Genomic DNA, 24,165 nt, shown 5'->3' on the forward strand with positions numbered 1-24,165 from the left:
GAGAAAGAGAGAGTGAGCAGGAGGGGCAGAGAGAGAAGGAGAGAGACAGAGTCCCAAGCAGGCTCTGCACTGTCAGTGCAGAGTCTGATGCACAGCTTGAACTCAAGAAACGAGATTATGACCTGAGCAGAAATCAAGAGGTGGACACTTAATCAACTGAGCCACCCGGGTGCCCCTAGACTCAGCTTCTTGATAGGAAGAGTATTAGAGAATTGGCAGACATGCTTAAAACCACCACAAAGACCAAAAGGTGACCAAGAGAAACACAAGTCCCTGAGAATCTCTGAAAATATTGATTGTGAGGGTCACGCTAGTTTCCCCACCATGGTGGAAATGGGTCTCAGATGATTCTATTTGAGTAGCAAAGAGCAGGATGACCTGAGAGGCTAGAGGACTTTGGAGAACCAGTTTGCCTGACTCCCAGTGTGCCTCAGAAGCACACTCACTGCCCTCTGCCCCTGGGCATTGGACTATGCAGGTGAATGAGTAACCTACTATAACTGGAACCATTTAGGGTTTCAGTTTCCAGGGTGGGCACATGCTTGCTTACACTCTGAAAAGTTTGTAAAATACATGATGCTCAAAGGAGCATTGCTACAAGAGAGGGTACAACACTTTTCATAAATGGAAATGAGCATCTGGAATGGACTTTGGGACTGACCAGGTCTCCTCTGGACACACCCAGAAGTGGGCAATGGTTCCTCCAGTGATCAAAACTCTCAAACTAAACCAGGCAGCTAAAATCAGTATAGATATATTGAAAAATTAATCCCTCTACAGCAGTTAGTATCTAATAATAAAACAATCAGACCTGTGTATTGCAAACATGTCTGTGAGTGGGAGGAGGACAAGACAAGGCAGAAAATGTGAATCAGTTTCTGCCAAAAGGAAACAAAAAAAAAAGAAAAAATCCCAGGGCCCCCCAGCTCCCATTGCCTCTGAGGACCCTCCCTTGGGAGAGGCTCAGCTCCTGACAGTAAATCGTTCACCTTCTTCCCTGCAGCAAGTCCAGAAGAGGAGGAATTACTTCTGCTTAGTCATTGTTGCCACTTCCCTGAGAGAATGGAAGTCCCAGAACACACGCATATTACTCAACCTGTCCACTTTCACTCTCTCCCATCTCTAGCCTCACCTTCTCCCTCACCCTCTCTCCTGATAAGCGACAACAGGGAATGGATAATGTGGAGGCCAGGAGCTACACAGAGACTTTGTAAAGACCATGGGCAGACTTCCGGAGAGGGAAGTGGCTGGGGAGAATGGAGAAGGGAATGTTCCTCAAAGCACAACTCAAAGATAGGCTCTCCCTCTGGCCATGGTGGGGTGTGGTGGGGGATATGCCCTACCTGTGGAAGGGTACCTGGAGGAAGAGGCAACCTGACTAGCAAGGACAATGAATCCAGCTCTTTCTTCATGCCACTTGGTACAGTTTTCCCAAAACCTCAGAGGATATTGGAGCAGCAGGAACTAAAAGCCACGGACCTGAGCAGTGAAGCCATCTGAGATCATGTTCATACATTTAACAGACACCCATTAAGGTACTACTATGTGCTGGACCCAGTGCTGAGGGCTGGGGACACAGCTATCTCAGACATGGTGCTTGGGGTCAATGGGAGAGACACAGAATTAGGGCAGTCACGTGTTTTTGGTGCCAGAACACGAGGAGGAGAGGAGGAATTTGTTTTAGCTGGGGTGGAAAGAGAGGTCATGGAAGCCTTCCCAGGGAAGGGTCACTAGACCTGAGTCTGGAAAGATAAACAAGCATTCCCTAGCAGAGGAAGTAATGTGGGTAGCCAAGACCACAGAGGTGGGGGATAGCTGGGGCACTAGGTGTGAGGATGGGGTAGACTGAAGGAAGACCCTAGAGAAGCAGGCCAGGCCCAGACCATGCCCAACATTGCATAATTTGGAGGAATTGGAGCTTTACCCTATAGAGGCCATGGGAGTGCTGGAAGGCTTGAAGGGAAATGAGGCATTGGCAGTGAGGCCTACTGTGGCTATGATGTGGGGATCAGTGTGAAGAGGTGGAAAGGTGTGGAGGGTGGGAGATCAGTGGGGAGGGCTGACAAGAGATGGTGGAGGCTTATACTAGGGCAGGGGCTATTCAGGAACACCTGGATGCAGGACTAGCAGCAGCAAGACCAGGATAATTGACAAGGCCAGAGGCCAGTGGTCAGGATCCAGCTGTCCAGTGTCCCAGATACTAACCCCAAGCATCTGGTTCCAATCCCAATCCCAGATTTGAATGGAAAGAAGATGTGGTATTGTAATATACAATAACATATATATATGTTAGAAATATATGTTATATATAGAAATTTATATATAAATTTATATATATAAAACATATATAAATGTATTTTAGAAATATATGTTATATATAGACATATAAATATGTAAACATATATATATATATATATATATATACATACATACACACACACACACACACACACACACACACGCACATATAAAGATATATATATCTTCCCTTGGTTCCTGGCACAGAGCTCCTAAAACTCTTGTAAAACCTAAGAACACTAAGAGCATCTTTTGTTCTAATATTTGTCTTTGACCCTGGTTTTGAACACAGGGCTCCTGAAATCCTTATAATTTCCTGGGCGATGGAAGTGTCTTTCATTCCAACAAGGCAACTCTGGGTGTATCCTGGATAGCTCCTAGATGAGGGCTAATCACCAGAAAAACAAAGCCATAATTAGAAGCTTGGAATTTTCAACCATACTTCCCATTCTCTTAAGAAGGGCAAAGGGCTACAAATGGACTTAATGATTTATCATTAAGATGCCTCACTAAAGATAAACCCTCACTAAAATCCCAAAAGTACAGAGTTCAGAGAGTTTTCAGGTGGGCAAACACATCCACACCAGGAAAACAAAAACTCCTGTGCTCAGGACCCTATGTATCTTTTCATCTGGATGTTTGTCTACATCCTTCATCATATCCTTTTATAATGTACCAATAAACCTAATTAAACTGTTTTCCTGAGTCTGTGAGCCACTCTAGCAAACTAATCGAATGCAAGGAGGATTTCACTGGAATTTTTGATCCATATATAGCCAACTGGTCAGAAGCACAGGTGACAAACTGAACTTGTGACCAGTGTCAGGAGAGGTGGGGGCACTTGTAAGACGGAGCCCTTAACCTGTGGGATCAAACACTATTTCCAGGAAGATAGTGTTAGAATTGACTACAATTGTAGGGCACCCCACTGGTGTCCAGACGATTGCTTGGTGTGGAGAAAAACCTCCCCACATTTGGTGACTGGAAGTGAAGTGTTCTGTGTGGATAGCAAAGAAGAGTCACTGGCAGGAAACATCCAGTAGGAAAGAACCCACCTTTTCCTGAAAAGATAAAAAGTTGAAGCTTTCTCCTTTTTAGAAATATTGGGGCCAGCTTCAGAAAGAAAAGAGAGATAGAGAGAGGAAGGCATCATGGGAGACACTGGGCAGTGACAGAATCCAGTGGGGGAGGCAGGGAGCAGGATGACTTCCTCCTTGAGCTGGGGATCTGCACTCAACCCTGTGTGGTGTTGACTTGGAGCAGTAGGATGGCTGGGAGGGAGGAGGACCCCTCCTTGACTTCATTCAACAAGTTCATTCAACAGACATTTGTCCTGGGCCTGATGAGGGAGAGGCACCAATCTTTTGGAAACAGCAGACCTGGTATGCCATTTACTAACTCCATGGCCTCAGGCAAGTAACTTAATCTCTGGGCCAGTTTTCCCATCTGGAAAATGGAAATGATCATCCCTTCCATATATAGTTGTTTTAGGGATTAGAAACAATAATAGCAGGAGGAGCCAAGATGGCGGAACAGCATGGAAGTTTTTGTTGTGTCTCGCATCCATGAAATACAGCCAGATCAACACTAAACCACACTGCACACCTAGAAAACTGATTTGAGGATTAACACAACAATCTGCACAACCTGAACCACAGAACTCAGCAGGTACATGGTGCGGAGAGATGAACTAGGGGAGAAAGCCGCCGCGGATGGCAGGGAGCTGTTTGCATGTATGGAGAGAGGATGGAGATAGGGGTGGGGAAAATATGGGAAAAGCACACCCCCCAAAAGCAGCTGAAGAGAAAGTGGAAAAGTAGAAACATCCACAGGGACTGAACTAAAAAGGGAGAAAAGGAGAAAGGAGAGGGTTTAAATTCCATTAAGACTCTATAAACAGGGGGAGTGCAGAGTCTGAGGCTCCAAAGCTCAATACCTGGTAGTGCTCTGGTGGGAAGGGCAAATCCCCTGAAGTCCGGGGGTCTTCAGGCCACACAGAGAGAGGCAGTTCCCCTGCTGGAAGGACATCTGGTAGGGGCTGTGTGGCCCTCCACAGGCAACGGTTCCAGTGGACCTGGGAGAACAACCACATTCGCTGGTGCTGGAACAAGGTGGTTGGGAGTGAAGCCTGGTACCAGACGCATGTTGTCATTTGCCATAATCTCTGAAACGCTGCTGTGACACAATCGCATGAACTTTTTCTGGGGTGGGCTGGCACCCAGCTGCAGTCTCTGGGCATCAACAGCAGCACAGTCCTGCAAATGTTCCTGGGTGCGGCCGGCACCCAGCCATTACTCAGTGAAACTGTCCCGCAGAGGGGCAGAACAGGTCAAAGCCACAGTCCCTCAGAAATAAGGGATTGGGAAAAACAGCCACATCTGAGATAAAACTCAGGAGGGAGGTGCTGCCTAGGGCTTGGTCACGAACAGTGTAAAAGCAGGGAGTGGACAGAAGCCAAAGACAAAGGATGGGTGCACTATTGCTGATCAGGGAGAACAGAGTTCTGATAATAGAGACTGAATAGCTAGATGATGCCATTTTCACTGCTCCCGTACATGCACGTGCGCGCACACACCTACAAGCACTGCAACAATCTACCACAGTAAGCTAAGCAGTGCCATCTAGTGGAGAATGGAGCCATTACAGTAAGCCCCACCCAACTGGGCCAACCTCTGTCTTCAGGAACACAAGTCTCTCTGCCTGCTTAGTTTATGGACTATAAAGCACTTCATAGTTTAACTTCTAGGGGAAAACGAAGTAATTTCAATCATATTTCAGTCTGTTCACTGGTCCATCTACTCAATTTTATTTTTTTCTTGAAAAAATTATTTTTATTTTCAATTTTTTTAATAATATTTTTCTTTAATTTTTTCTACTATATTTTTACTTTTGTGTAAATTTTTTCAAATTCTATTTTACTTCCATCATTTCACTTTATTCTATTTCAGTGTATTCAGTTTTTCAAATTTTCAAACAATTTCCTTTTTCTTTCCCCTTTTTTCTCTAATCTGTCAAGCCCCTTTCAAGACCCAGACCAAAACACACCTAGGATCTACCTTCATTTATTTGATTACGTGTGTGTGTGTGTGTGTGTGTGTGTTGTTTGAAATCTTTTAATTTTAATTTTTTATTTTAATTTAATTTATTTTATTTTATTTCACTCATTAATTCCTTTTCTCATTTCAAAATGATGAAATGAAGGAATTCACCCCAAAAGAAAGAGCACGAAGAAATGACGGCCAGGACTTAACCAACACAGACACAAGCAAGATGTCTGAACCAGAATTTAGAATCACAATAACAAGAACTAGCTGGAGTCAAAAATAGATTAGAATCCCTTTCTGCGGAGCTAAGAGAAGTAAAAGCTAGTCAGGATGAAATTAAAAGAATGCTATAACTGAGCTGCAATCTTGAATGGATGCCACGGCAGCAAGGATAGATGAGGCAGAACAGAGAATCGGCAATATAGAGGACACATTTATGGAGAATAATGAAGCAGAAAAAAGAAGGAGACTAAGGCAAAAGAGCATGATTTAAGAATTAAAGAAATCAGTGACACATTTAAAAGGAACATCAGAATCATAGGGGTCCCAGAAGATGAAGTGAGAAAAAAAGGGCTAGAAGGGTTATGTGAGCAAATCACAGCGGAAAACTTTCCTAACCTGAGGAAAGACAGAGACATCCAAATCCAGGAAGCACAGAGGACCCCCATTAGATTCAACAAAAACCGACCATCAACGAGGCATATCATAGTCAAATTCACAAAATACTCAGGCAAGGAGAGAATCATGAAAGCAGCAAGGGAAAAAAAATCCCTAACCTACAAGGGAAGACAGATCAGGTTTGCAGCAGACCTATCCACAAAAACTTGGCAGGCCAGAAAGGAGTGGCAGGATATATTCAATGTGCTGAATCAGAAAAATACGCAGCAAAGAATTCTTTACACAGCATAGCTGTCATTCAAAAAAATAGAAGGAGAGATCAAAAGTTTCCCAGACAAACAAAAATTAAAGGAGTTCATGACCACTAAACCAGTCTTCCAAGAAATTTTAAGGGGGACTCTCTGACAGGAGAAAAGATGAAAAATACACACATACATACATACATACATACATACATACATACATACCAAAAGCAACAAAGACTAGAAAGGACCAGAGAACACCACCAGAAACCCCAACACTACAAGCAACATAATGGCAATAAATTCATGTCTTTCAGTACTCACTCTAAAAGCCAATGGACTAAATGCTCCAATCAAAAGACACAGGGTAACAGAATGGATAAGAAAACAAGATCCATTTATATGCTGTTTACAGGAGACCCACTTTAGACCTAAAGACACCTTCAGATTGAAAGTAAGGGGATGGAAAACCATCTATCATGCTAATGGTTAACAAAAGAAAGCCAGAGTAGCCATACTTATATCGGACTATCTAGAGTTTAAAATAAAGACTGTAACAAGAGATGAAGAAGGACATTATATCATAATCAAGGGGTCTATCCACCAAGAAGACCTAACAATTGTAAACATTTATGCTCCAAATGTGCAAGCACCCAAATATATAAATCACTTTATCACAAAAATAAAGAAACTCATTGATAATAATACCATAATAGTAGGGGACTTCATCACCCCACTTACAACAATGGACAGATCATTTAATCAGAAAATCAACAAGGAAACAACGGCTTTGAATGACACACTGGACCAGATGGACTTACCAGATATATTTACAACATTTAATCCTAAAGCAGCAGAATATACATTCTCCTCCAGCGCACATGGAATATTCTCCAGAATAGACCACATACTGGGACACAAATCAGCCCTCAACAAGTACAAAAATATCTAGATCATACCGTGCATATTTTCAGACCACAACGCTATGAAATTCGAAATCAACCATAAGAAAAAATTTGGAAAGCTAACAAATACTTGGGAGACTGAAGAACATCCTACTAAAGAATGAATGGACTAACCAAGAAGTTAGGAGGAAATTAAAAACTATATGGAAGCCAATGAAAATGATAACACCACAACTCCAAACCTCTGGGATGCAGCAAAGGCAGTCATAAGAGGAAAGTATATAGCAATCCAGGCCTTCATAAAGAAGGAAGAAAGTTCTCAGATACACAACCTAATCCTACACCTTAAAGAGCTGGAAAAAGAACAGCAAATAAAACTGAAACCCAGCAGAAGTCAGGAAATAATAAAGACTAGAGCAGAAGTTAATGCTATCGAAACAAACAACAACAACAAAAAACCAGTAGAACAGATCAATGAAACCAGAAGCTGGTTCTTTGAAAGAATTAACAAAATTGATAAACCACTAGCCAGTTTGATCAAGAAGAAAAAGGAGGGGCGCCTGGGTGGCGCAGTCGGTTAAGCGTCCGACTTCAGCCAGGTCACGATCTCGCGTCCGTGAGTTCGAGCCCCGCGTCGGGCTCTGGGCCGATGGCTCGGAGCCTGGAGCCTGTTTCCGATTCTGTGTCTCCCTCTCTCTCTGCCCCTCCCCCGTTCATGCTCTGTCTCTCTCTGTCCCAAAAATAAATAAAAAACGTTGAAAAAAAAAAAAAGAAGAAGAAGAAAAAGGAAAGGACCCACATAAATGAAATCAAGAATGAAAGAGGAGAGATCACAGCCAACACAGCAGAAATAAAAACAATAATAAGAGAATATTATGAGCAATTATACACCAATAAAATGGGCAAGCTTGAAGAAATGGACAAATTCCTAGAAATATATACACTACCAAAACTGAAACAGGAAGAAATAGAAAATTTGAACAGACCCATAACCAGTAAGGAAATCGAATTAGTAATCAAAAATCTGCCAAAAAACAAGAGTCCAGAGCCAGATGGCTTCCCAGGGGAATTCTACCAAACATTTAAGGAAGAGTTAACACCTATTCTCTTAAAGCTGTTCCAAAAAATAGAAATGGAAGGAAAACTTCCAAACTCTTTCCATGAAGTCAGCATTACCTTGATTTCAAAACCGACAGAGACCCCACTACAAAGGATAACTATAGACCAATTTCTCTGATGAACATGGATACAAAAATCCTCAACAAGATATTAGCCAACCGGATCCAACAATACATTAAAATAATTATTGGGGTGCCTGGGTGGCCTAGTCGGTTAAGCGTCTGACTTCAGCTCAGGTCGTGATCTCTTGGTTTGTGAGTTCAAGCCCCACGTCGGGCTCTGTGCTGACAGCTCAGAGCCTGGAGCCTGCTTCGGATTCTGTGTCTCCCTCTCTCTTTTCTCCTCCCCTGCTCATGCTCTGTCTCTTTGTCTCAAAAATAAATAAAAAACATTTAAAATTTTTTTTAAAAAATTATTCACCACGACCAAGTGGGATTTATACCTGGGATGCAGGGCTGGTTCAATATCCGCAAAACAATCAATGTGATTCATCACATCAATAAAAGAAAGGACAAGAACCATATGATCTTCTTGGTAGATGCAAAGAAAACATTTGACAAAATACAGCACCGTTTCTTGATAAAAACCAACAAGAAAGTGGGGATAGAAGGATCATAACTCAGGATCATAAGAGCCATGTATGAAAGACCCAATGTTAATATCATCTTCAATGGGAAAAAACTGAGAGGTTTCCCCCTAAGGTCTGGAACAACACAGGGATGTCCACTCTCACCGCTGTTACTCAACATAGTATTGGAAGTCTTAGCCTCTGCAATCAGACAACACAAAGAAATAAACAGCATCCAAATCGGCCAGGAGGAGGTCAAATTTTCACTCTTCGCAGATGACATGATACTCTATATGGAAAACCCTAAAGATTCCACCAAAAAACTGCTAGAACTGATTCATGAATTCAGCAAAGTTGAAAGATATAAAATCAACACACAGAAATCGGTTGCATTCCTATACACCAACAATGAAGCAACAGAAAGAGAAATCAAGGAATCGATCCCATTTACAGTTGCACAAAAAAAACATAAAATACCTAGGAATACATCTACCCAAAGAGGTGAAAAAATCTATACACTGAAAACTAGAGAAAGCTTATGAAATAAATTGAAGAAGACACAAAGCAATGGAAAAAGATTCCATGCTCCCGGATAGGAAGAACAAGTACTGTTAAAATGTCAATACTACCCAAAGAAATCTACATATTCAATGCAATCCCTATCAAAGTAACACTAGCATTCTTCACAGAGCTAGAACAAATAATCCTAAAATTTGTATGGAAGCAGAAAAGACCCTGAATACCAAAGCAATCTTGAAAAAGAAAACCAAAGCAGGAGGCATCACAATCCCGGACTTCAAGGTGTATTACAAAGCTGTAATCATCAAGACAGTATGGTACTGACACAAGAACAGACACTCAGATCAATGGAACAGAATAGAGAACCCAGAAATGGACCCACAAATGTATGGCCAACTAATCTTTGATAAAGCAGGAAAGAATATCCAGTGGAATAAAGACAGTCTCTTCAGCAAATGGTGCTGGGAAAACTGGACAGCGATATGCAGAAGAATGAACCTGGACCGCTTTCTTATACCATACACAAAAATAAACTCAAAATGGATGAAAGACCTAAATGTAAGACAGGAAGGCATCAAAATCCTCGAGGAGAAAGCAGGCAAAAACTTCTTGGATCTTGGCTGCAGCAACTTCTTACTCAACACATCTCCGGAGGCAAGGGCAACAAAAGCAAAAATAAACTACTGGGACTTCAACAAAATAAAAAGCTTCTGCACAGCGAAGGAAACAATCAGCAAAACTAAAAGGCAACCGACAGATTGGGAGAAGATATTTGCAAATGACATATCATATAAAGGGTTAGCATCCAAAATCTATAAAGAACTTATCAAACTCAACACCCAAAAAAACAAATAATCCAGTGAAGAAATGGGCAAAAGACATAAATAGACCATTCTCCAAGGAAGACATCCAGATGGCCAAACGACACATGAAAAAATGCTCAACATCACTCATCATCAGGGAAATACAAATCAAAACCACCATGAGATACCACCTTACACCTGTCAGAATGGCTAACATTAACAACTCAGGCAACAACAGATGTTGGCGAGGATGCGGAGAAAGACGATCTCTTTTGCATTGTTGGTGGCAATGCAAGCTGGTGCAGCCACTCTGGAAAACAGCATGGAGGTTCCTCAAAAAACTCAAAATAGAACTACCCTACAACCCAGCAATTGCACTACTAGGCATTTATCCAAGGGATACAGGTGTGCTGTTTAGAAGGGACACATGCACCCCCATGTTTATAGCAGCACTATCAATAATAGCCAAAGTATGGAAAGAACCCAAATGTCCATCGATAGATGAATGGATAAAGAAAATGTGGTATGTGTGTATATATATATATATATATATATATATATATATATATACACACAATGGAGTATGACTCGGCAATCAAAAAGAATGAAATCTTGCCATTTGCAACAATGTGGATGGAACTAGAGCATATTATGCTAAGTGAAATAAGTCAGAGAAGGACAAATATCATATGATTTCACTCAAATGTGTAATTTAAGGAACAAAACAGATGAATGTAGAGGAAGGGAAGCAAAATATGATAAAAACAGAGAGGGAGGCAAACCATAAGAGACTCTTAAATACAGAGAACAAACTGAGAGTTGCTGGAGGGGAGGTGGGTCAGGGGATGGGCTAAGTGGGTGATGGGCATTAAGGAGGGCACTCGTTGGGATGAGCACTGGGTGTTATATGCAGTGATGAATTGCTGGGTTCTACTCCTGAAACCAATACTATACTGTAGGTTAACCACCTTGAATTTAAATAAATAATTTTTTTTAAAGATGGTGGATGTTATCAATGCTTTTATGCAGACGTGATAATAATATTGTTTTTCTCCCCTTATTCTATAATAGAGTGAATTGCACTAATCTTCAGATGCTAAATCAACTTTAATTACCAATTTTTTTAATGTTTATTTATTTTTGAGAGAGACAGAGACAGAGCATGAGCGGGGGAGGGGCAGAGGGAAAGGGAGACAGAATCTGGAGCAGGCACCAGGCTCTGAGCAAGCTGTCAGCACAGAGCCTGACATGGGGCCTGAACCCACAAACTGCGAGATAATGACCTGAGCCAAAGTCGGACGCTTAACCAACTGAGCCACCCAGGTGCCCCTAAACCAACTTCAATTTCTAAGATGAACTCCTAGTTGTTCATAATATATCCTTTCATGTGTAGCTGGTTATAATTTGCTAGTATTTGTTAGAGATTTTTGCATCTATTTTCATAAGAAAAAGTGAGTAATTTTCTTTCTTTGCAACGTCTTTCTCTTTTTTTAAATATCAGGAGAGTATTGATCTCCAAAGGTAAGTTGGAGAAAGCTCCCTTCCTCTGTTGTATTTGGAATGAGTTTGTGTTGGATTAGTATTATTTCTTCCTTTAATGTTTAATAAAATTCACCAGTGAAGAAATTTAGGCCTGGATTTTCTTCTCCTTTATTATTTTTTGGGAAGAGAGGGAAGAGATTTTAATTACAAATTTAATTTCTTTATGATATAGGGCTCTTCAAGACATCCCCCTTTTTCTTGAGTAATCTTTGCAGTTTGTACTTTTCAAGAAATTTGTCCATTTCTTCTAAATTGTCAAATTTACTGGCATGTTTTTCAAAATATTACCTTATTATCCTTTTCACATCCAAAGGACATGTAGTGATGTTTTTTCTTTCATTCCTGATGTTGATAGTTTGTGTCTTCTCTCTTTTCTCTTGATCAGTCTAAGTACAGATATATCTCATTTTATTGATATTTTCAAGGAACCAGACTTTAGTTTAACTTTTTCTATTGTTTGTTTTCTATTAAATGATTTCCACTCCTATCTTTCTTATTTCTTTCCTTGTATTTATTTTAAATTTAATTTGCTCTTTTTTCCTGGTATGTTAAGGTATATATTTATATAATTAATTTTCAACTTTTCTTCTTTTCTTTTTTTTTAATTTTTAAGTTTTTATCTATTTTTTGAGAGACAAAGCATAAGCAAGGGAGGGGCAGAGAGAGAGAGAGAGAGTCACAGATTCTGAAGGAGGCTCCAGGCTCTGAGCTGTCAGCACAAAGCTTGACACAGAGCTTGAACCCATGAACCATGAGATCACTACCTGAGCTGAAGTCAGATGCTTAACCAACTGAGCCACCCAGGTGCCCCAACTTTTCTTTTTTTCTAACATAAGAATCTGAATTGTAAATTTTCTTCTATGTTATATTAACCACAACCCTCAAATTTTGATATCCTTTGTTCTCTTTTCCTGCCTTTCTTTAGGTAGAGTTTTTGCTTGTTTTTACTATTTCATTATATTTCCACCAGTAGCCTATCAGTGATGCATCTTTTCCCTATGCTTTACAATATTTATCTGTAACTTAACTGCAATCTACCTTCAGACAATATTATATCAATTAATACATGTTGAAAGAGACATAATAATATGCTTCTGTCTCCCTCCTATCCTTTGTTGTCATACATTTTACTTCTATATATGTCATAAACACCACAATACAATGTTGTTGGGTTTTTTTTTTCATTAAACAGTTAATTTCAAATTTTTTAACTAAGAAAAAAATTCTGTATTTAACTTTCTTGGTGCTCTTCATTCCTTTGTATAGGTCCAAATTTTCAGCTGGTATTATTTTATTTGAACTTAAAGAATTTCCTTTAGCCTTTTTAAAAGTGAAAACTTGTATAAATTCTCTCAGCTTTTGTTTGTCTGAAAATGTCTTTACTTTCCTTCATTTTTGAAGAGTATTTTCACTGATGTATAATTCTAGATTAACATCTTTTTTTCTCATTCTGTTATTTTTTTATGTTTATTTATTTTTAAGAGAGAGAGAGAGAGAGGGCAAGCGGGGGGAGAGGCAGACAGAGGGAGACACAGAATCTGAAGCAGTCTCCAGGCTTCGAACTGTCAGCACAGAGCTGACACGGGGCTCAAACTCACAAACCACGAGATCATGACCTGAGCCAGAGGCTTAAGTGGCTGAGCCACCCAGGAGCCCCATCTCATTCTGCTCTTTAAAGAAATTATTCCTTTGTCTTTTGGCTTCCATTGTTCTTAATGAGAAATCTATGATATTTCTTATCTTTATTCCCCTGTATATAATACATATCTTCTTTTATGTCTGCCTCAAATATTTTCTCTTTATCACTAGGTTTTTAGTAAATTTGTTATAATGCGCTTTGGTATGGTTTTCTATGTGTTTATTCTAGAGTTTGTTGAGTTTCTTGGGTCTGTTGTTTATAGGCTTCTTGTTTCAAAAACATTTTGGCTACTATTTCTTCAAACATTTTTCTGCCTCTACGCTTTCTGGGATCCTGGTTATCCACATGTTATATCACTGCAGTGTTCCATAGGTAATGAAGCTCTATTCACTTTTTTTCAAGTCTTGTTTTTTTTCTTTTTCTGCTACAGGTTGGATATGTCTTCAAGGTAACTGATGTTTTCTTCTTCATTATATAATCTGGTTTTTAAGTTACACAATGTCATCTTTAGTTCAGATATTGTACTTGTAAACTCTTAAAGTTCCATTTGGTAACTTCCACTTCTTTCCTCATATGTTCATATTTTCATTTAAATCTCAAATCTCTCTCTCTCTCTCTCTCTCTCTCTCTCTCTCTCTCTCTCTGTATATACATATATATATAATATACATATATATTAGCTACTTCAAAGTCTATGTCTGCTAACTCCATCATCTGTTTTTTTCTGGGTCTATTTCTATAGATTAATTTTCTCCTGGTTATAGGTCATATTTTCCTGCTTCCTTCCATGTCTAATCATTTTATTGAATGTCAGACATTGTGAATGTTCCATTGTTGAGGGTCTGAATTTTGTTTCCTTCCTTTAAAGAATGTTGAAGTTTGTTTTGTTTGGGCAGGAATTTAGGTTACTTGAGGGTCAGTTTTGTTCTTTTTAACTTTTATTAAGGTAGCTCTAGAGAACCTTAACTCTGAGACTATGTTAGCTCTACTACTATGACCTTTTGAGGTCTCCACTGAATGCCCAGGTGTTCAACAAATTCTCTCCCCAGTAGCCAGCTGGAATTTTAATGTCTCCCAACCTGGTTCGGCTTATACCTACCTAGTAGTTATTATTTCCCCACACTCATTAAGTTTCACCCTGTGCACGCACAACTTAGGATTTAGACAAAGACTCAAGAGAGACCCCTACACAGATTTCTAGAACTTTTTTCTGGGTAGGTCCTTCCTCTCAGGTACTCTACTCCTAGAAACTCTTCTTGAGTTTTCTCTTGCTGCTCTGCCAGAAAGTGCCATCAGGCATAAAGCTAGGGTAATCGTTAGGCTCACCTTGTTTGTTTTCCTTATTTCATGGATCACAGTCCTGTGCTAGCATCGTCCAATGTCTGAACAGTTGTTTCATATACTTGTCCAATTTTCTAGTTGCTTATGCAGGAGGGAAAGCCCAGTACAATTTACTCAGTCATGTTCCATGTTACTTCATTGAAATGTTACTTCAAAAGTTGCAATCACGCCGACAATACTCCCTGTCCTCCTTTCCTGCTTCATTTTTCTCCTTAGTACTCAGCATCCAACACTATCTATTTTTGCATTATTTTGAATTATTTCCATTCATTAAAATCCAGGCAGGCAGAGATTTTTTGTGTATTTTGTTACAGCTGTAACAAGCACAAAGATAAGTTGTAGCTCAGGCACAAAGGTAAGTTTTTATAATACATTAAGGACTCAATAAATATATAATAGATGGATGAATAGATGAAGTTTCAAAAACTTTCCTAAATGACATCCCTAACCTTTCTGCATCTTGTATCATGGTGCTGATTCACCTTTATTGCTTATGTGTCTGTTTCTCTTCTTCTCTCTCTCTCTCTCTTTCTCTCTCTCTTTCACTCTGTGTGTGTCTCTGTCTCTTCTTACACACACACACACACACACACACACACACACACACAGGAGTTCTTGAATAACAGGAATATGATTTTGTCTATCTGTGTGTTCCCACCTCCCAACACAGGGCTGGTCACAGGAGAGTTACCATTTATATGAGTGGAAATTGTCCACATCTTAAAAGTGAAGTTTTCTAGAAAACCAGAAGAGGGCAGTACAAGGCCATGCATGTCTTTATTGTGTCCCAGTGCATCTTCCCTAAGTAGGAATTGGTCTCAGATGGAGCTGGACTTTCAGTCTTAGGCTTAGACACACAGAGCTAGTGCTATTCTCTCAGAAAAGGACTCAGGAGGGCCCAGGAAGTCTCCCTTAAGTTGTTCTGTCACACGGTTTTGCTGATTCACCCTCTCCCACCATTTACTCCTTCATCCATAAACACCCAGCCTTGACTGATGAAGCACACACACACACACACACACACACACACACACACACAAACAGTTCTTCTTTGCAAAAGAGACTTCCTTTCATGATCCCATCACCTCCTCTCCCAGCCTGTGCTATTTAAGTTTCATGGTTAAAATGGGATTTCTCAAAGGTCTGTTTCCTGGCCTCCCTGTTTACTTAATGCACTTTGCAAATTCCCTTGAAGCTTTTAATACACGCCATTTAAATTTAATCCTTACCACAAGCACTGCCAGGAGGTAAGCTTTGTTAGTTCCAATTTATAGATGAGGAACCAGGCTCAGAGAGGAAAAGGAACTTGCCTAAGGTCACACAGCTAGTGGGTGGAAAGGGTGAGACCTGCACCCAGATGTGCTAGTCCAGGGCTCCTGTGGTCACTTGCAGCCCTTTCTCCAGCTCAAGCTCCAGAGGAAGAGGGCAAGTGGGCTGGAGGCCACAGTGCATGCTCTTTCTTCTCAGGATTATTGTTCTCATCCCAAAATAAGCTCAGTCACTCCAGACTTGCTTCCCACCCCCCCCACTTCCAGTATAAACCTCCTCTGTGGTATTTACCCCCAGGGCCATTGCCTGCTTCCTGGAAACTCTTGCAGGGCAGAGCATGGATATTATTGGTGTATTCCAGAGCTTCACACAGCCCCCTGCAAGGGCTCCCTCAGACCAGGGTTGCTGGATGGATAAAGTAACCAAAAAGAAGGACAATGCCTAGAAACTCTTTAGAGTTTCATCTACTTCCCCCATAATTTAATCCAGCAAATAGTCCCTGAGGTCCTCCCAGTACGGGGCCCTGTGCTGGGGGCTAAAGACAGTTGACGGATGGGGAAACTGAGGCTACGACACAGCCGAGGCACAAAAACTTGCAGCAACTGAGAGGAGGCTGGGCCCAGAATAGAAGGAGAATCCCAGTGGGGGCAGCTCTCACCCCTGCCCATAATAATGCTGGGAACCAGTTGCTGTTTCCGGCTGCCTGGGACCCACTGGGAGAGAAACAATTGTTTAGCTTGGAGCCTGGCCCCTTTCCTACCACCCAATCTTTCCCTTTCCCATTGTCTTTAGGCCTCTCATCAGGGTACAGGATACAGCTGCTGGCAAAGCAAGGAAAAGAATGGGAAAAGGGTTGGGGGAAGCAGATGAGGCCATCCCAGGAGAGGACAGACCCTTACTGGTGGTCCCTTCCCAGATGAGCTGCAGACAAAGGCCTCAGGCTGCGGGCTCCCTGGGTGAACAAGTTGGGCTTCAGAGGCAAATAGATCCAGATTCAGGCCCCAGCATCTGCCTCTGACGTGAGGTGCCTCTTTTTCTGAGCATGGATTTCCTTCTCAGTTAGAGCATGGTAAGGTGCTTGCCTAGTGAGGTTGGCTTATTGTGGTGAGGATTAACACCAAAATGCCTGATACCTAAGTATTTCTAAATGTTCGTTTATCTTCCCTCCCCCCACTTTGATTATAGCAAACCACCAAGAAATATGATGATGGCAGAGAGGCTTCTAATAGCAGATGGAAGCAGCACATTCGATTAGGTAAATGACGATGTGTTACCAAGTCATCATTAAAATCAAATTTTAGGGGCACCTGAGTGGCTCAGTCGGTTAAGCGTCCAACTTAGGCTCAGGTCATGATCTCACAGTTTGTGGGTTCGAGCCCCACATTGGGGTCTGTACTGACAGCTCAGAGCCTGGAGCCTGTTTCAGATTCTGTGTCTCTGTCTCTCCCGGCCCCTCCCCCGCTCGTTCTCTCTCTCTCTCTCTCTCTCTCTCTCTCTCTCTCTCTCTCTCTCAAGAATAAACAAACATTAAAAAGTTTTTAATCAAAATTTAAAATCTGTAGTAAATCACATTTAATAATTAATAATGACATTAATGGAATAGCTGACATTTATTGAGACATTTATTGACATTTCCTATGGGATAGGCACATTACTTGTTCACAGCTACCCTGTAAGCTGGGTATTATCAGGGCCAGCTTCATGGATGTGTGAGTAGTGCAGTTACACAGAGCCCTCCACTCAGAAGGGCACTCCATAACTGGGGTTTAATGCTCTGTGACTACCATCTTATAATTCTTAATAATTTTAACTTTGAATTTGTGTTTTGTAAGTGAAGTCCAATGAAATAATGGAGCACGCTCTGGGGACTTGGAAACTCAGCTGACACATAGCTCTGCCTCTCATTGTCTCCCTGCCTCACCCTCCCCAGAATGGGTTCTTGGCTGCCTGCTCCCTGGCCCCTGGCCCAGGCAGGGGCTTGGATTCAGGCATAGGGAAAATTGGGTTGAGGATGCCTGCCAAGTCATGAGGCAGGGCCCCATAACCCTGTGAGTATCCCCATGCCCAAAGGACTGCAACTTTAGTGAATAATAAACAGGTTGAGTGCAAAATCACAGAAGCAAGAAAAAAGGCTTTTTTTTCCTGCTTTTTGAACAAGGAGCCCTGCATTTTCACTTGCACTGGGTCCCCCAAATTATGTAGTTGGTCTTGGGTACTATTACTACCACCATTTCACAAAAGTGGAGGTTCACAGAGGCTCAGTAATTCCCCTGAGATCACACAGCTACCAAGTGGCAGAGTTTAGGCACGGACTTGGATCCCAGAGGAAAGGATTCATCTGAGATCTCAAAGAGCCACAACCCAAGAATTAGAAGCCCTGGATCTGATTTCTGACCATGATGTTGGGCAAGTTTGCCCCCACTCTGTGCCTCAGTTTTCCCAAGTGATAGTGCTCTGTGGAATTTTCCCAAGGTAGCAGAGGGTCTCAAGATTTGGCTTTGCACCTATACAGGTTGAGATTTTGAGCACGGGAATGTCATCTCTGCCCACCTTCCCCACAGAGATGCTAGGAGGATTTAGTAGGCATCACTTGTCCTACATGACACTTCACAGCATATAAAGCACTTTCATGCCACTCCCTCCCCAGAAAGCTGGGCAAGGAATATTCTTATTACCAGTTTACAGACAGGGAAGTTGAAGCATCTGACCCACAGAGTGATTTAGTCAACTTCACACTGCATTTCAGGCAAGTTTTGGAAGGGTTATAAGGGTTCCACAGATATATGTACATCCCCAAATGAAAAGATGGGTCACAACATTGGTGAGTCTGGTGTGGGAGCACACCATGGGCTTCTCAGTGCAGGAACACTTGCTCTGAGAAGGTTGGCTTCACCTCTGGTCTTAACAGTCCCAGGTATGAAGGAGGAGGCCAGAGAGGCACCAAGAGCTCCTGAGAGAAGACACCTGACCAGCAACTTTCAAAGGTCCTGGGAATCCTTTGGGATGTTTACCCAACACAGGAGGGCTGTTATCCACAGATCAACAAACAGACAGACAGAGGGGCTAAATGACAGACTGAGCAGAAGTATCCCCTTAGCTCTCAGCTCCACTCCTCAAGTCTCCCCACCCATGACTAGCCCACTGGCCAGTCCTGGGATAGGGCCCCATCTGCAGAGAGGACAGAGTCTGGCTGACCGGAAGTCATTGCAGCTAGGTCATGCATCCTCGGCCCGGCACCACTCCCCTGGATTTCTCAGTCCCTGGTTCCCTGGGTGACGATGTGGCATCTACAACACAGGAGGGCCATGGGAAGGGCTGTCCTAAGCTAGCCACCTGTCTTGCCTGGGGACTCTCATGACCCCAGAACGTGTTTGTGAAATGCCTCCTGAAGTCAGGACCCTTTCCTGCCTGTCCCCAGACCTTCAGGAAGGTGCTAGTGCAGAGTTTTCCAATAAAACTTCCTATAGAGATGGAAATGTTCTATGCTGCCCAATAGCCACTAGCCACATATGGCTATGGGACACAGTGGCCAGTGAGACTAAGAAACTAACTTAAACTTTTTATTTAATTTTAATTAAGTTAAATGTCAACTTTAAATTGCCATGTGTAGCTAGTGGCTACCATACTGAGCAGCGCAGTTCTAGAAAAAAAAAGGAGATAATAAAAACAGAATAACTGCACCATAATTGGGGCTTCAAAAGCCCTTTCACAAGCACCTTATCTGGGCTAGACAAATGAGAGGAGAGTAGTATCTTAACTGTCCTGTGAAACAAATGTTAATCCCCATTTTGCAGAGGAGAAAACTAAGGCTCAGAGAATTTTTTTAATGTTTTTATTTATTTATTTTTGACAGAGAGACTGTGTGTGCAGGAGGAGCAGAGAGAGAGGAAGACCGAGAATCCCAAGCAGGCTCCGTGCTGTCAGCACAGACCCCAAGGCGGGGCTTGAAGCCATGAACTGTGAGATCATGACTGAGCCAAAACCAAGAGCCCAACGCTCAACCAAATGAAAGCTCAGAGAATTTAAATGGCTTCCATGTTGACAGAGCTAGTACTACAAGCATGACTTCATCCCATATCTCTTGATTCCAAAACTCTATTAGTACCTGTATTCAACCCTGCCCACTTCTGTAAACATTACATATTTATTGGCTCATTATTATTAGATGCCTAGCTCTGGGCTAGACACATAGAGACAAATAAGAGACAGGCCTAGGCTTTGGAGGGGGTATCCCAGACAAAGATGAATAATTACCACAATAATATGGGGGTATAAAAATTACTTCAAGTGACTTTTTTCCAATTAGTTCAAAGCACTTTGCTTTAAAAACCACCTACATTTGATAGCTTTCAGATTTATATTTCAGGCCCCAGCCTCTGCCCAGAACTCCAGATGAATACAGACATACTTCATCTTATTGTGCTTTGTTTTATTGCGCTCCGCAGATAAGTGCATTTTTTTTTTAATTGAAGGTTTGTGGCAACCGCAGGTCAAGCAAGTCTACTAGCACCATTTTCCCCACAGCATTTGTTTACTTCGTGTCTCTGCATCACACTTAGGTGATCCTCACAATATTTCAAACTTTGTCATTATTATATTTGTTATGGTGATCCATGAGCAGTGAGTATAATCACTGAAAGCTCAGATGATGGTTAACATTTTTTTAGCAATAAAGTTTTTAATCAAAGTATACTTTTTAATCAAAGTATAGATTGTTTTTTTAGACATAATGCTATTGCGCACTTAGTAGATGACAGTATAGTGTAAACATAACTTTCATTTATTTATTAATTTTTTTTTATTTCTTTTTGAGAGAGAGAGAGAGAGAGAGATAACACGAGCGGGGAAGGGGCAGAGAGAGGGAGACAGAGAATCCCACGCAGGTTCTGCGCCATCAGAGCACAGCTCAATGTGGGGCTGAAACTCACGAACTGTGAGATCATGACCTGAGCCGAAATCAACAGTCGGCTTAACCGACTGAGCCATCCAGGCACCCTAGCCATAACTTTTATATGCACAGGGAAACCAAAAAATTCATTTGACTCACTTCACTGAGATATTCACTTTATTGTAGTGGTCTAGAACTGAGCCTGCAGTATCTCCAAGGTGGGCCTATATAACAAGCAGTTCATTTGAATGTTGAATTGGCTTCTCAAGTTTGCCCCAAACTGCTTTTCCCGGTCTCAGCAATCTTTCTTTCCTTTGTTCCACACTAAGATTGTGGAGTCATCTATTATTCCTCTTTTGTTTTCATACCTTTCGTGTAACCCATCAGCAAATATCGTTAGCTCTGTCCTCAAAAAGCCAGAGTGATATTTTCAAAATCTAAGCCAGAACATGACTTTTCTTAGTTTTTTTTTTATTTATTTTAACGTTTTTTTTTTTTTTGAAAGACAGAGAGACAGAGCACAAGCAGAGAGAGAAAGAGATACAGAATCCGAAGCAGGCTCCAGGCTCTGAGCTGTCTGCACAGAGACCAACACGGGGCTCAAACCGTGAGATCATGACCTGAGCCAAAGTTGGCTGCTTAACTGACTGAGCCACCCAGACGCCCCTCCTCTTAGTTTTTAAAATCAAAAACAAATGGAGACCCGCCTTGAAAATTCTCTGAGCATACAAAACCAGTTTAATTCTACAAACAAAGCTTAATTTAACTTTAAGTTAGCAAGACTAACTTGACCTGAGTTGTTTTTTGCTTTTGCCTCTGGAAATCATAAGCAAAATTCACCTTTTCCCAAGGTTGATATGAGGTAGCCACTGGCCACCTCCCTATCATTTAAGAAAAGTTTAATGTTGTAACAAATCCCTGTGAACAGTCTCTGCTTTCTTACTATATAAGCAGCTTTATAACAACATAACCTTGAGCCTCATTCCATATTTTGGTTTGAGCGCTCCTGGTTTGCAAACTGTCTTTTTGGTGTGTGTATAACACACCTATGATCCATTGGTTTTCCTTCCATTATTTTTGAACTTTTGACATTTCATGTCATCAGAAGTGGAGCCCAAAGAAGACCTCTAACAATTTTGAAACCGGTGAGCCAGCAGGTGCTGGTACCCACAGAGCCCACTGAGCTCATTACTTTCTCATCCACCCTGGAGCTTGAGGGTAAGTCTATCTTGGATCCAAACTCCACTCTCTGTGTTTTGAGCCCTGCAACTTTATTGTGCATACCTGCATTTGATTTGTTGAAGCTTCTTGGTCAGTCACCCTATTGTGTTCAGAAGTGGGGAGGAGGGGAATACACGATTCCCTGTGTTTTGGAACAAATATTGGAAAATACGGCACCTCATAGTTAGGATGTCTTATGAAATCTAAAGCAAAGATGATTTCCTCCTGATCTATGAGCCACGATCTTGAGCCATTTTGGAAAATGGCTGAACTTTTGGAATCATTGTGAAATCTTTCACTTAGATAAGTCCACCTTAAGGGGATACCCTTAAAAGAGATGATTCCAAACCCCTCAGAGACAGTAAAATGCATTTTTAATTGATATGTAGAAGCTTCTAAATGACAAAGACTCTGAAAACAGCTCTAAAAGGATTCTCACAGCATGCAAATAAAAAATCTTTAGTAAAAACTCTTTGGTCATCTGAGCAGATAGCCTTAACTTAGTCCAGCTGCCAGAAACACAATTTCGATCCAACTATTCTTTTGAGTTCTGTACCTGAGACATGGTTAAAATATTTTTTTAAAAGTTGTAAGATCTCTGTGTCTGCCTGTATGTTCATGTATGTCCATGTATGTATGTGATATGTTTCTATCTCCAGGTGATACTGCCAAAATTAATTTGTAAAGAGCTCTATTTAATTGGCTTAAAGAAAATCAAGCATTTATACAAATCAAGTATGCTCTCAGAAATATGGAAAGTAATCCAAACGTTTTTCAAGTTCATGTGATTTGAGATAATCTTTGATAAATGAAAGCCAGTTTACGTTTATTGGTTTAATAAAAGCAGGCCTGTCTTCAAAATTTGTCAACAAGAAAAATAACTTAAGGTGATTAGTTGTTTAATGTCTAATCTAAGCATAATCGTTAAAAGCAAGTAATTTAAACAAATATAAAGCTTATACTAAGGTAAACTAAATAATGGATATTCATTGAATATATAAATCATCTCCAAATAAGATAAGCATTCAATGCTAAGTGTAAGTTCATCTACTTTTGGCTTTTTTCTAATTTTTTACAGAAAGACAAAATATATTTGGGTTTATTAACCATGTTTCGTGCCACATTTAAAAAGTACTATGAGGGGGCGCCTGGGTGGCTCAGTTGGTTAAGCATCCATCTCAGGCTCAGGTCATGATCTCACAGTTTGTGAGTTCAAGCCCCACATCAGGCTCTGTGTTGACAGCTCAGAGCCTGGAGCCTCCTTCAGATTCTGTGTCTCCCTCACTCTCTGCCGCTCCCCAGCTTGCACTCTGTCTCTCTCTCTCTCTCTCAAAATAAATGAATATTAAAAACAAAAGTTACCATGAGGAAGAACATGCTTCTAGAAATTATGAAATGTGTTTATCAATTTTCTAGTCCAATAATTGCTTACTTCTTAGTTTAAACTAGGAATTAAGGATTCTAAGGGTTAAGAATTTTGATAAATATATGTAATTAAAACTACTAGAAATAATAAGGTTGAAAAAACAACTGTCTATGGAAAGCAGAAAGGTAAGAAAAGTAGAATGTGTTTTTAGATAAGGAAAGGCATGAAGGACGTGGGGTTTGTTTTTTTGTTTTTTTTTTTTTTTGCTTTGGGTTTTGGTTGTTTTGTTTTGTTAAGAGAAAAAAGAAAGTAATTTTGTCCTAGAGTAAAAATTATTCCTAATTAAGGAAAAAAATAAGACAAAACCTAAATGGATAGAGAAAATTGTGTAAGTTGTGGACAAGGAATCTTGAGAAGGGAATTTTAGGTGTGGTCAAGCTGATTAAGATTAAAATGGATTTATTTATGTTAAAAAAATGGAGAGTTTTAATATCAAAAGTACACTGAAGCAGAATTAGAATTTAGTTTTCTCTCTATTAAAAGGACAAAAGTTTCTTAGATTATTGGTCTGCTCTTTTTTTTAAAAAATTTTTTAATGTTTATTTTTGAGAAAGAGACAGAGTGCAAGTGGTGGGGGCGGGGGTGGGGGGGTGGCAAAGAGATGTGGAGACACAGGATCTGAAGCAGGCTCCAGGCTCTAAGCTGTCTGCACAGAGTCCGACGCAGGGCTCGAACTCACAAACTGTGAAATCATGACCTGAACTGAAGTCGGATGCTTAACCA

At 40.9% G+C, this 24,165-nt stretch overlaps 1 protein-coding gene across 2 annotated transcripts in view; it reads right to left on the bottom strand.

Moving 5' to 3' along the window:
• The window catches only part of LOC125172291 (cytochrome P450 4B1), a 60,881-nt gene that overhangs the window by 32,786 nt on the left and 3,930 nt on the right, over positions 1-24,165 (bottom strand). The window contains exon 2 of one of the 2 annotated variants that reach the window (XM_047870110.1): positions 4,235-4,372. The exons of the other annotated variant lie outside the window; for it this stretch is intronic. Within the exon in view, the coding sequence (XP_047726066.1) occupies positions 4,235-4,372 (138 nt within the window). The remainder of the gene's footprint in view (positions 1-4,234; positions 4,373-24,165) is intronic. 2 annotated transcript variants of the gene reach the window in all.

Source organism: Prionailurus viverrinus, chromosome C1 (genome assembly GCF_022837055.1).
Source record: "Prionailurus viverrinus isolate Anna chromosome C1, UM_Priviv_1.0, whole genome shotgun sequence".
Taxonomy (NCBI): domain Eukaryota; kingdom Metazoa; phylum Chordata; class Mammalia; order Carnivora; family Felidae; genus Prionailurus; species Prionailurus viverrinus.